Raw genomic sequence first — 12922 nt, 5'->3', positions numbered from 1 at the left:
TATCGTGAAAATGACTGTACTGCCCAAAGTAATTTATAGATTCAATGCTATCCCCATCAAGCTACCATTGACTTTCTTCACAGAATTAGCAAAAACTACTTTAAATTTCCTATGGAACCAAAAAAGAGCCTGCATAGCCAAGACAATCCTAAGCAAAAAGAACAAAGCTGGAGGCATCATGCTACCTGACTTCAAACTATACTACAAGGCTACGGTAACCAAAACAGCATGGTACTGGTACCAAAACAGCATGGTACTGGTACCAAAACAGATATATAGACCAATGGAACAGAACAGAGGCCTTAGAAATAATGCCACACATCTACAACCATCTGCTCTTTAACAAACCTGATAAAAACAAGCGGTGGGGAAAGGATTCCCTATTTAATAAATGGTGTTGGGAAAACTGGCTAGCCATATGCAGAAAGCTGAGACTAGATCCCCTCCTTACATCTTATACAAAAATTAACTCAAGATGGATTAAAGACTTAAACATACGACCTAAAACCCTAAAAACCCTAGAAGAAAACCTAGGCAATACCATTCAGGACATAGGCATGGTCAAAGACTTCATGACTAAAACACCCAAAGCAGTGGCAACTAAAGCTAAAATTGACAAATGGGATCTAATTAAACTAAAGAGCTTTTGCACAGCAAAAGAAACTATCATCAGAGTGAACAGGCAACCTACAGAATGGGAGAAAAATTTTGCAATCTATTCATCTGACAAAGGGCTAATATCCAGAATCTACAGATAACTTAAATTTACAAGAAAAAAACCCATCAATAAGCGAGCAAAGGATTTGAACAGACGCTTCTCAAAAGAAGACATTTATGCAGTCAACAAACATATGAAAAAAAAGCTCATCATCACTGGTCACTAAAGAAATGCAAATCAAAACCACAATGAGATACCATCTCACACCAGTTAGAATGGCAATCATTAAAAAGTCAGGAAAGAACAGATGCTGGAGAGGATGTGGAGAAATAGGAATGCTTTTACACTGTTGGTGGGAGTATAAATTAGTTCAACCATTGTGGAAGACAGTGTGGCGATTCCTCAAGGATCTAGAACTAGAAATACCATTTGACCCAGCAATCCCATTACTGGGTATATACCCAAAGGATTATAAATCATTCTGCTATAAAGACACATGCATACATATGTTTATTGCGGCACTATTCACAATAGCAAAGACTTGGAACCAACCCACACGCCCATCAGGATAGACTGGATAAAGAAAATCTGGCACATATACACCATGGAATACTATGCAGCCATAAAAAAGAATGAGTTCATATCCTTTGCAGGGACATGGTAACCATCATTCTCAGCAAACTAACACAAGAACAGAAAACCAAACACCACATGTTCTCACTCATAAGTGGCAGTTGAACAATGAGAACACATGGACACACGAAGGGGAACATCACACACTGGGGCCTGTCGGGGGTTTGGGGGCTAGGGGATGGGGATAGCATTTGGAGAAACACCTAATGTAGATGACAGGTTGATGGGTGCAGCAAACCTCCATGGCATGTGTATACATACCTATGTAACCTGCACGTTTTGCACATGTACCCCAGAACTTAAAGTGTAATAAAACAAAAAGAATCTGGGAATTTAGTCATCATTAAAGAAATCATGGTTAAAGGAGCAAACTTGGAAGAATTGACTGACTGGCCATGTAAAAGAGGAACTAGACACAGGGTGGAAATATAAAGACAAGACACATTTCAGTCAGATATAAGGACTGTTCAAAGGTTGGATCATCGTGGGATTTAATGAATATCTTCAAACTGGAAGTATTAACCAGAGGTTTAAATGACAGTGCGTCATGGGGTATTTAGATGGGAATATGGGAATGTTTTATTCAATGAAAACTTGGACTAGTTAATACCGAAGGTCGCTTCCAATCTGAATGATTCTTTTGTCTTGTACTGTTTAGTGGTCACTGGCATAGAACATTTTCTCTGCACACTGGCACAATTTCTGATTATTATAATATGTATGTCATTTTCATTCTTGATTCATTCCTTTCCTTGATTCAAACTGAATCAGCAAACTGAAATCTGTAATCATCTAAGACTTTTTCAGATTCTCTTTTCTTCATAATCACCTTTATTTGCCTGTTTCTTCTTTATGGTAGTAGTTATTTTTCTTCTTCCTTTCTTATCAGTAACTCTGACCAGTCTGACTTTGCTTATATGCAGTTTCTTAATAACATACCTCTTCTGTTAGGATTTTTAATATTAGAAGCTCAAGCCATGTACGGTTCAAATGGCTGAAGCCACTTTTTAATAAATTACGGAGTGCCACCTAACATTTGTGTTTTTATGGTGCTTTTACTTTTTCCAAGTCCTTCTGTCTGTATTGCTTCATTTAATTTGGATAAAACTAACAACAGTTTCATTCCATTACATAGACATGCCCCTTAAGAGGAAGCTAAATGAATAAACCCTTCTACATCATTTTTTCATCTCAATAATCCTATACCACCCCATCTCTTCTGCCCAATACCATATACTCATTTTTATTTCTCAGATTATCTGTTACCTAGAGTGCTACTTATTTTTAATGTTGTCTTCAACTTTATCCTTGCGAAGTTTTAAATTTTCTTTATCAGTAAAGAATTTGAACCATGGATGTGAGGCATGCAGTTCACAGCCAAATCTAGTTGCTTATTCATGCTTTTACAATAAGAAAAGGAAAGAAAATAACTTACTCCCTTTTCCTCTCCTTCTCTTGTCAGGGCTAAAAAAAAGGAAAGTTTGTCTTGGAATAATTATTTCTTGATAAAAGAACACTATACTTTTGTTATCTCTTTGTTGGATGCCCCTTATCCTCTTACATTATACTTTTTAGTCCATTTTAATGTCTTTGTGTTTTACTATCCAATTCCTAATTTCTTACTATATTTGCATTTATATTATCATCCTCTTATCCTTAATCCAGGTCAGTGTTTTACTGATTTTAAGTGCTATAATTCTGGAACTCAAAAGAACTAGTCTAATTTTTGTAAAACAGAGCATTCTCACCTGAATTCTTAATAGTGTTTAATGAAGAAAATTACTATCAAGAAGTAAACTGTTTTCTCTTAATCCCCATGATCCCAGCACAAACATAGTTTATGCCCATAGTTTAGTAGAGTTGTATTACTTTAGAGAGGACTAAGCATATGGGTTATGGACCATTTTTGGTGTATATGAAGTAGTAAACAGTAATGCATATGAAAAATAAGGACACAGATTTTATAGGTTTTTAAACAGTGTAAGGAGTCATAAAATTGATTTTGTCTTTTATTCTATTAATATATGTATTACACTGATTTTCATATGTTGAACCAACCTTGCCTCCCCAGAACTCTGTTTTATTCATCTTTATATCTTTTGGCAGATATAATGTGGCAAATAGTTGACAATATTTGTTTAATAAATGATAGGAAAAAAGAATTAGTGTTAAACAAAAGCACTACAGTTATTAAGTTTGTGTTTGAAAGCAGCCAGTAACGTAAACCTGCTTATTTAAGCCAGCATAGGAAGCAGCTGTTCAATGAAGCAAAATTTATAAATCATATAAATACATAGAGCAAGTAGTGTTATATATGCATAAATGGTGGGAAAATCTATAAATCAAAACTGTTATACATATGACCAGGTTCTTAGTAAACAATTCTGTTCAACCGCTGTCTAACCTATGCCAATTGTAAGTTCAGGCTAACAATCAGTGGACACAGAAAGCATCTTAAGATGGGAAGTCAAACATGCTTTACTTCCATAAAAGTTAGAGAAGGAAGTTGATACAATCAGGATACACAGCAGAGAGATCGGCTATCTTGTCTACTTGCAAATTGTGGTGTAAGCTTGCAGGACCCCCCAAAAGAGCCTTATCTGTAACCATAGAGTTTCAGATGACATGTCTGAGCATCATACCTGAAGGTTTATCTGCCTTCCTCAGGCCTAGCCTTACGTAGGTGGGCTATATAGCAAAACAGAATACAGCCTTGCCTTGATATATGCAGGAAACAAGTTGCATTACAACCAGATATACCTTATTAATTTTATGTCAGAGCATTACACCTGAAAGTTTATCTGCCTCCTCAGGCCCAGCCTTACATAGATGGGGATGTGGCAGAACAGGGTACAGTCCTAGTTTGATATATACAGGAAATAAGTTGCATTCTGACCAGATATACCTTATTAATCTCATGTCAGAGCATCACATTTGAAGGTTTGTCTGCCTTCCTTAGGCCCAGCCTTATATAAATAGGGCTATAGCAAAGCAGGATATAGCCTTACGTTGATATATGCAGGACATAAATTGCATTCAAAACAGATAATGCATTATTAATCTCAGAATTTTCCAGTGGCTAATGGGACTGTTAGGGGACGGCACAGGTACACTACAGAGGCATGAACAAATTTCTCATTTACTGTGTTCAACCTACTCAAGCTAGCATGGCATTGGTGAAGTGGATTTCTGGATTTAGCGATGTGAAACTAGATTAAGATTTAGCTACCCAGACACATCTGAGAGCAACAGTAATAGGCCTTTAAACCAGCTATAGAGATTATCTAATTCTAGAAAATTCTCATGATGGAAATTTCATAAGAATCTTTTTAAAGTACTACATGAGGTAAATGGACCTTAGATCACTGTCATTCATAGTTATGTGATGGGATAGATTTTTAGGTTTTACAGCTTAGTTTCATATTTCAAATATTTTTATATTTCAGTTAGTAATTGTTGCCAAAGAATGTAAAAGAAGCAGTTATTTGGTATATGAAAATCAGAAATGCTCAAATCTTACTAGCAGACTGAGATTTATTTCATGTAATTTTCAGGACATAATTTAGTTATGGTCCCAAAGAAAGCCTATATAGGAAGTTTCTGTGCCTTACTAGCCAAAATACAGGTAGAAACACAGCCAACACCTTGCTCATCTTTCTTCCTTACCTCCAAAATTGACTGCAGTTGATGCCATGTTTTAAGTTCTCTGATTACTGGGGCTGGGTTTTATTTATATTTGTATCTTCCATACTTAGCAAGGTAACTAACACAATATATAGTAGATGCGTAATCAGTGTTTGTTATTGATACTTTTTATTTATAGTCTAAGATCAGCATGTTTACATTCTTTCATAATTGTCATAGAAAGACACAAAAGTAAAATTGGAAAAGATTAAAACAAATAACTGTTTTTAATCTTTTCCCTAATCTATCCATTTTACTTTTTCATAGTTGTGATATTTAGGGAATTCAAACATAGCTTTTTACTGTATTTTTGAAAATTCGCACTTAAAGCTTTTGTTCTTTTTGTTAATTTTTTAAATTGCTGCTGTACTGCTTTTATTTGACTTCGCTACTAAGATTCTTATTATATTTGATACAGAGTTCTGAAATAAACTTGGAAACTTCTCAGATTCTTCCGTAATTAAGTGTATCTAAAATAATTGTATATGTTTAAATAAGTAGAATAGATCAAATAAATATAAAAGAAACTGTCTTGTGAAGACTTAGAGTAGAATTATAGATTTTACTTGTATTTAAAATAATAAAGAATGTGATGTAGATAGTAGATGTCAATATATATTTAGTGATTTCTTCATTACAGAGATAGTGTTTCATCAGCCTTCATATTCTGAAATGAAAAAAACTTTAGGATAAATGAAATTTTTAACTTTTTAGAATATTTTATATTCAGAATGGCTGACTTTGTGATTTGTCCAAATTAGGCAAAAAGGGCAGCTAGCTGTAGAAAGAGCTAAACAAGTAGAAGAGTTCCTGCAGCGAAAACGGGAAGCTATGCAGAATAAAGCTCGAGCCGAAGGACATATGGTATGAATTTTGTTTGTTTGTTTCTGAGATTTTGAATGTATTAGTATTCCAAGTGAAGGTCTGGAGTAAGGTAAGTGTAAGTAAAAAGAATGACATTCCAACAATCTAGGCATAATAAGAGGCAGTAAAGATACTCAGAAGTCATTTGCAGAGTGTAAAATTGTGATATCTTAACTCATTTACCTTCTCTTCTGCTGTCTTTTATACCAGGGTGGAATTCTATTGTTGCTTTGGTTAATTGGGAGTGAGTTCATACCTGTATCCTTCCTTTAAGAGAGTAGAAATGGGTATAGCAACCCAGATATATTAAAGAAATAAGTTCTTAGATTGCTGCATGTTTTTTTTTTCCCCCAATATGCTTTTGGTTTTACATACTTTTAAGTGGTAAAGAATTTTAGAAGAAAAATGGGAAATAAGTATTTGGGTAAGTATATATGTAAACTATGCATTTGCTGAAAAGCAAATTAGAAGTAGAATTGCAGTAAAGTCTCCAGTTATGCCATTTAACTAAATTATGTATCCAAGAAAATACTAAGTTTTTAGATAATCATTTCAATCATTAAAACTCTTTTTTTTCTCTTTGGTATTTAATAGGATTTGAGATAGTTAAAACTCTTCATAGTTTGATTTGTAGAGGTGCACAAATGCCTTTTGACATTTTTTCAACAGAACAACTGATGATTGTGTTTGTCAGCTCAGCAACCCATGAGGCATCACACTCATATAGGAATAGGTTAATTAGATGGTAATATATTTTAATTAGACTTATTACATATCTGTTGTAAGTTCGTAAGTGGTATCTTTGTGAGTTAATGTAGTTCAATATAGTATGTTTTTTCTTTGAAACAATGTCATAGAAACATAGTTAAATTTTTAAACAGTTACCCTTTATATTGTTAACACAGATACTTCAATTTGTTTTTCTACGTCCTGAATTTATCTGTATTTGTATCTTTCCTCTAGATAGTAGATGAGAACCTCCAGCCTTTTCCTTTGCTCATATCTCCCATGTTAATAGCAGCTGGAATTTTGGTTACAGATTTTTACTTAAAATATTTTTAAAAGAATTGGTAGACTTACCGAAATTTACAAATTTCTTTTCTCAGCATCATTCCTTATGTCTTACTATTCCCCCCTCGTTTATTTTTTTTCATGCTGGAGAATCTGGTAATTTTTTTTTGAGAGGAACTTTCCAAGATTTGTTGGAAAATGCTCTTATTTTGTCCTCATGCTTGAATGATAATTTGTAATGGTGGACTGCTGGTGAATTTGATTAGCATTTGTATGTCTGAAAAAGTATTTTGCTTTTGTTTTTAACAAATATTTTCGCTGGATATTGTATTATAGGCTGAAACTTTTTACCTCTGGCTTGCCCTATTTCTGACAAGAACTATGCATTCATTCTTATCTTGTTCCTTGGTATGTAATGTATCTTTTTTCTCTACTTTAAAATTTTTATCTTTATCACTAGAATCAATTTGATTATGATGTGGTTTGTGTTTGTTTGTTTTTTTTTTTTTTTTTTTTTTTTTTTTTTTTTTTTTTTGAGACAGAGTCTCCCTCTGTCACCCAGGCTAGAGTGCAGTGGCGTGATCTTGGGTCGGTGCAACCTCCACCTCTCTGGCTCAAGCGATTCTCATGCCTCAACCTCCCAAGTAGCTGAGATCACAGGTGTGTACCACCACGCCCATCTAAGTTTTATATTTTTTTAGTAAAGATGGGGTTTCACCATGTTGGCCAGGCTGGTCTTGAACTCCAGACTCAGGTGATCCATCTGCCTTGGCCTCCAAAAGTGCTGTGATTACAGACATGAGCCACTGCACCCTGCCTTGTGTAGTTTTCTTCATGTTTATTTTGTATAGGGGTTCATTGAGCTTCTCAGATCTGTGGTTTATGATTTTCATCAAATCTAGAAATTTTTCATCCATTATTTCTTTTTTTTTCTTTTTTATTTATTTTTTTGACACGGAGTTTCACTCTTGTTGCCCAGGCTAGAATGCAGTGGCGCAATCTCGGATCATTGCAACCTCCATCTCCTGGGTTCAAGTGATTCTCCTGCCTCAGCCTTCCGAGTAGCTGGGATTCCAGGCATCCGTCACCACGCTAGGCTAATATTTTGTATTTTTAGTAGAGACGGGGCTTTACATGTTGGCCAGGCTGGTCTCAAACTCCTGACCTCAGGTGATCCACCTGCCTCGGCCACCCAAAGTGCTGGGATTACAGGCGTGAGCCACTGCGTCTGGCCCATTATTTCCTCAAAAAATGTTTTTCTGTTTGCCTCTCTCCCTCTTCTAGGTCTCTGGTACACATATATTAGACCACTTTGTACACTGCCAACCATTCACTGATGATGCTCTTTATTTTGTTCAATCTTTTTTTTTTTCTCTGTGTGTTTCATTTTGGATTGTTCTATTGCTGTGTCTTCAAGTGCATTAATCTTTTCTTCTGCTGTATGTGTTAATTCTATACAGACTATATGTTTTCCATCTCAGAAATTGTTTTTTTGTTTGTTTGTTGAGACAGAGATTTCACTCTTGTTGCCCAGCCTGAAGTGCAGAGACATGATCTTGGCTCACTGCAACCTCTGCTTCCTGGGTTCAGGAGATTCTTCTGTCTCACCCTCCCGAGTAGCTGAGATTACAGGCATGTGCCACCATACCCGGCTAATTTTTTTATATTTTTTAGTAGAGATGGGGTTTCACCATGTTGGCCAGGCTGGTCTCGAACTCCTGACCTCAGGTGATCTGCCAGCCTCGGCCCCCCAAATTGCTGAGATTACAGACGTGAACCACTGTGTCTGGCCAGAGATTGAATTTTTTATGTTAAAGTTGATTTGGATTTTTTTTATACCTTCCATGTCACCTGCTTTTCTTCATATTCTTAAACATATGGAATATTATTATAATAGCAGTTTTTGTGTCCTTATCTATTAATTCTGCCATCTTTGTCATTTCTGAGTCTCTGTTGATTGATTTTTTTCCCTCATTAGGTTCATCTTTTTTTCTTTACATGTCTGGTGATTTGTAGTTGGATACCAGGCATTGTGTATTTTATAAATATTTGTGGACTTTTTTCTGGGATTGCAGTTAAGTTACTTGGAAATAGTATGAGTCTTTCAAGGTCTGCTTGTAAGCTTTGGCTATAAGCTTTGCTAGGCCGGCACAGAACAGTCTTTAGTCTAGTGCTAATTTGGCCTCACTGCTATAGCAGTACTCTTTTGAATACCCAATGCTTTATTGGTTTGGAGGTCTTTTCAGTTTGGCTCTTGGAAACATGAGACATTTGCAGCCCTGATTGAACCTCAGGTATTATTGACAATATGCTGTTTGTCATTCAGCAGGAAGCTCTAGAGACCCTCTTTAGATCTTGAGCACCCTTCCCCCATGCAGCTCTTTCTTCTTTGCAGCTCTGTCCTGCAAATTCTAGTGTTCTTCAATTTTCCAAGGTCTGAATGCTGTTTCCTCAACTCAGGGGACTGCCAAGCTCTGTTTGGTTACCTTCTCTCTGTGCTGCAGCCAAGCAACCCTTGCCAGTTAGTAAGGTGGGCAGCTGTTGGGTTTACCACCTTTGTTTCCCTTCTCTCAAGGATCACTCTCCTGTGCTGTCTGTTGTCCAGTGTTTGAAAACCATTTCATATGTTTTGTTCAAACCGTTAGTTGTTTAAGATGGGAGGGTAGATCTGTTACTTCATTATGGCTGCAAATGAGCCTTGAATGATAATTTGGCTGGTTAAGGAAATAATAAATTTGAAGTTTATTTTCCATAGAACTTTAAAGATTCTGCTTTATTATCTTCCAACTTACATTGTTGCTAATGAGACATGTGATGTTCTGGATCTTGTTCTTTTATAAGGAATTCTTTCCTTTCTCATAATTCTTAGGACTATTTTTCTATCCTTGACGTTCTGAACTTAACTTGAATATTTCTCAGTTGTTTTGTTTTGTTTTGTTTTGTCTTACTGGCTTAAGTTTCCACTGAATGCTTTCAATGTGAGTACTTATCTTCAGTTCTAGGGACATTTGAAATTATAAGTTCTTCAAATATTGCTTCTACATTTTCTCCTCAAGAGAACTCCTATTAGACTGATATATTGGAACCTCTGCATGTAATGTACTTTAAAAAATCTTTTTCTCTCTTTTTACTGTGTTTTGGAAGGATTTCTAGGCCTGACGTTCCAGCTCACTGGAATATATTCTTTAGTTTTGTCTACTTTGACATTCAGCTCATTTAATGAGTTTCCTTTTATTTCAAAAATTTATGTTTTCATGTCCATGAATTCTAATTAGTTTTCCATAAAACTCTTTTCTTATGTTTTCATTTCCCTGGTAGAATTATAATTGTTGTAAAGTCTTGTTCTTAGTGTGCTGTTGACTATGTTACTTTGGTTTCTTCCATTTTAAAGTTTGTTAGGTATTTCGTAGTGTTGGTACTCCTCGAATGTTCAGCACCCTTGCTAGTGTGTTCATGATTGGGAGTATGAATTTTACTGTTCATTGCCTTTGTTTGGGTGACTCCCTGGAAAGATGGCAGTGTGCTAGTGCCACGATCTGTTCTCTGCAGTTTTCAGTGAGAGTGAAGGATGAGTGGGACATACTGGTATTCTTTCAGTGCAAGTGCCTTGACAGCTTATTTTGTGAGCTTAAGAGACTCTCATTCTTCCTAGATATCACCCAGAGCATTGGCCTGTCCTTTCATTCTAAGCTCTCTCTTACCTCTCCTGTTTCAAAGTAACTGACACTGCTTGCTGGTTTGCGGAGATGCTTAGTGTACCGGAGGTAACCCTTTTACTCTAACCACTGTTGTCTGCTATTAGACCTTCTCATGCTCTTAGCTTCCAATGTGTCTTAAACCATGCTTTGTGTCACTCACACCTTCTGTGGTAGTACTCTTTCTGACATGTTTTTCCTCTTGTAAATTCACACTTTAAGCTAATTTGTGTACTTTCCTGGTCTCTAGTTTCCTTTAATCTTAGAACTACCAGGAGTTTTGCTTATTTTTGAATGCTGATATATATTCACTTAAAATAATTTTTTATACTAAGATTTTGCAGGAAGGAAAGCAGCAGTGTTCACTTTGACATCTTGTAATCAGTATTTTTCATTTTATTGTTGTGTTCTCATTTTTTAAAAACGTGCTTTATAGAGCAGCAGTGCATTTTGAGAATGACTTTTATGTGACTTTCTAAGATTCATTCTGTTAAACTATATTGAATTCCTTAATTCCTTAGATGACATAAAACTTTGCCTTAGAAATATGTAGCAAAAAGTGAAGAATTTGTATTTTCTGGTGTACTTGGGTGTGTACATCATATATTGCTTATTTTATTGATTCACTAAATTAATAAGGCAATTTGTTAAACACTGGGAGTAGTAAGTATATAAAGCTTACTCAGAAATAGTTTGTTTCTAAAGTAATTTATATTCTAATGTCGGACAAGAATATCTGCACTAGTAATGAGGCAGAGATCAGAAGTGAGTGCTAAGGTTAACTCTGGGCAGGATAAGAAGCCTCACAGATTTTAAGTTCTAAATTGGAACTTTTTTATGGTAAGGCAGAGGTGCTACTTATAATTTGCCTCTTTGTATTAGTTTTCTATTCTGTTAACAATTTACCATAAACTTAGTGGCTTAAAGCAACACAAATTTATTACTCAGACTTTCTGTGGGTAAGAGTCTGGCATATGCTAGCTGGGTATTCTTCTCATGGTCTCTTAAGGCTGAAATTAAGGTGTCGGCCAGCTGTAATTACCTAGAGGCTCAGCTAGAGCAAGATCTTCTTCCCTGTTCCCCTCAGGGTATTGGCAGAATCCACTTCCTTGTTGCTGTGGACCTGAGGCCTCCATTGTCTGGCTAGATTTTGGCCTGGAACCACTCTTTTTTTTTTTTTAGTATTAGATAATGGTTTTTTTGTTTGTTTGTTTGTTTTTTATTATTATACTTTAGGTTTTAGGGTACATGTGCACAATGTGCAGGTTTGTTACATACGTATCTATGTGCCATGTTGGTTTGCTGCACCCATTAACTCGTCATTTAGCATTAGGTATATCTCCTAATGCTGTCCCTCCCCCCTCCCCCCAACCCACAACAGTCCCCGGAGTGTGATGTTGCCCTTCCTGTGTCCATGAGTTCTCATTGTTCAATTCCCACCTATGAGTGAGAACATGCGGTGTTTGGTTTTTTGTCCTTGCAATAGTTTACTGAGAATGATGTTTTCCAGTTTCATCCAAGTCCCTACAAAGGACATGAACTCATCATTTTTTATGGCTGCATGGTATTCCATGGTGTACATGTGCCACATTTTCTTAATCCAGTCTATCGTTGTTGGACATTTGGGTTGGTGGAACCACTCTTAACTCTGAGAGACCACTCTTAGTTCCTTGCCAGATGGCCTCCTCAACAATGGAGAACCTACTGTGCATCAAATCCCTCTCATGCTTCAAACTCCTGACTGCCCTTTCTACAACCAGCCAGAGAAAACTATGATTTTAAAAGGCTCAGGTGATTAGGTCAGTACCACCAGATAATCTCTTTATGTTTAACATCAGTTATTGCATTTAACACAAAAGCTATAATATTCACAGTCCTGGGAATTATGCAGAGTTGACCCAATGGAGTACAGAGAGATAACAAAAACCTTGGAAGTTGCCTTAGAATTCTGCCTACTATACTCCCTTTGCTTATAATTTTAGACCCTACATCTGGAGACAGTAGATTAGACTTAGTAGAGGAGCTACTCTTTTTTTTTTTAATTCCCTTTCCCTTTTTCCTTTCCTTTCTTTCGACGGACTCACTCACTCCTTGACTGGAGTGCAGTGGCACAATCTCGGCTGATTCTTCCACCTCAGCCTCCCAAGTAGCTGGGACTACAGGTGCATGCCATCATGCCCAGCTAATTTTTTTCGTTTTATTTTTTTTTTTATTTTTTATTTTTTTTAGTAGAGATGGGGTTTCACCTTGTTGCCGAGGCTGGTCTCAAACTCCTGGACTCAAGCAATCCACCCACCTTGGCCTCCCTAAATGCTGGGATGAGCCACTTTGGTATGAGCCACTATGCCCAGCAAATAGACTTTATTTTTTATAGCAG

The 12922-nt window shown here is 36.2% G+C and overlaps 1 protein-coding gene across 44 annotated transcripts in view; it reads left to right on the top strand.

Annotated features, from left to right (window-relative positions):
* The window catches only part of NEK1 (NIMA related kinase 1), a 225714-nt gene that overhangs the window by 77168 nt on the left and 135624 nt on the right, over nt 1-12922 (top strand). For all 44 annotated transcript variants that reach the window (XR_008657298.2, XR_008657299.2, XM_055276379.2 and 41 more), the window contains one exon: nt 5737-5839. Coding sequence is in view for 42 of the 44 variants with exons in the window: in XM_055276379.2 (XP_055132354.1) it covers nt 5737-5839 (103 nt within the window). In the remaining 2 variants the exon portion in view is untranslated. The remainder of the gene's footprint in view (nt 1-5736; nt 5840-12922) is intronic.

The sequence above is a fragment of the Symphalangus syndactylus genome, chromosome 4 (genome assembly GCF_028878055.3).
Source record: "Symphalangus syndactylus isolate Jambi chromosome 4, NHGRI_mSymSyn1-v2.1_pri, whole genome shotgun sequence".
NCBI lineage: Eukaryota > Metazoa > Chordata > Mammalia > Primates > Hylobatidae > Symphalangus > Symphalangus syndactylus.
Note: the sequence above shows the minus strand (reverse complement) of the source record. Positions and strands in the feature narration are given on the sequence as shown.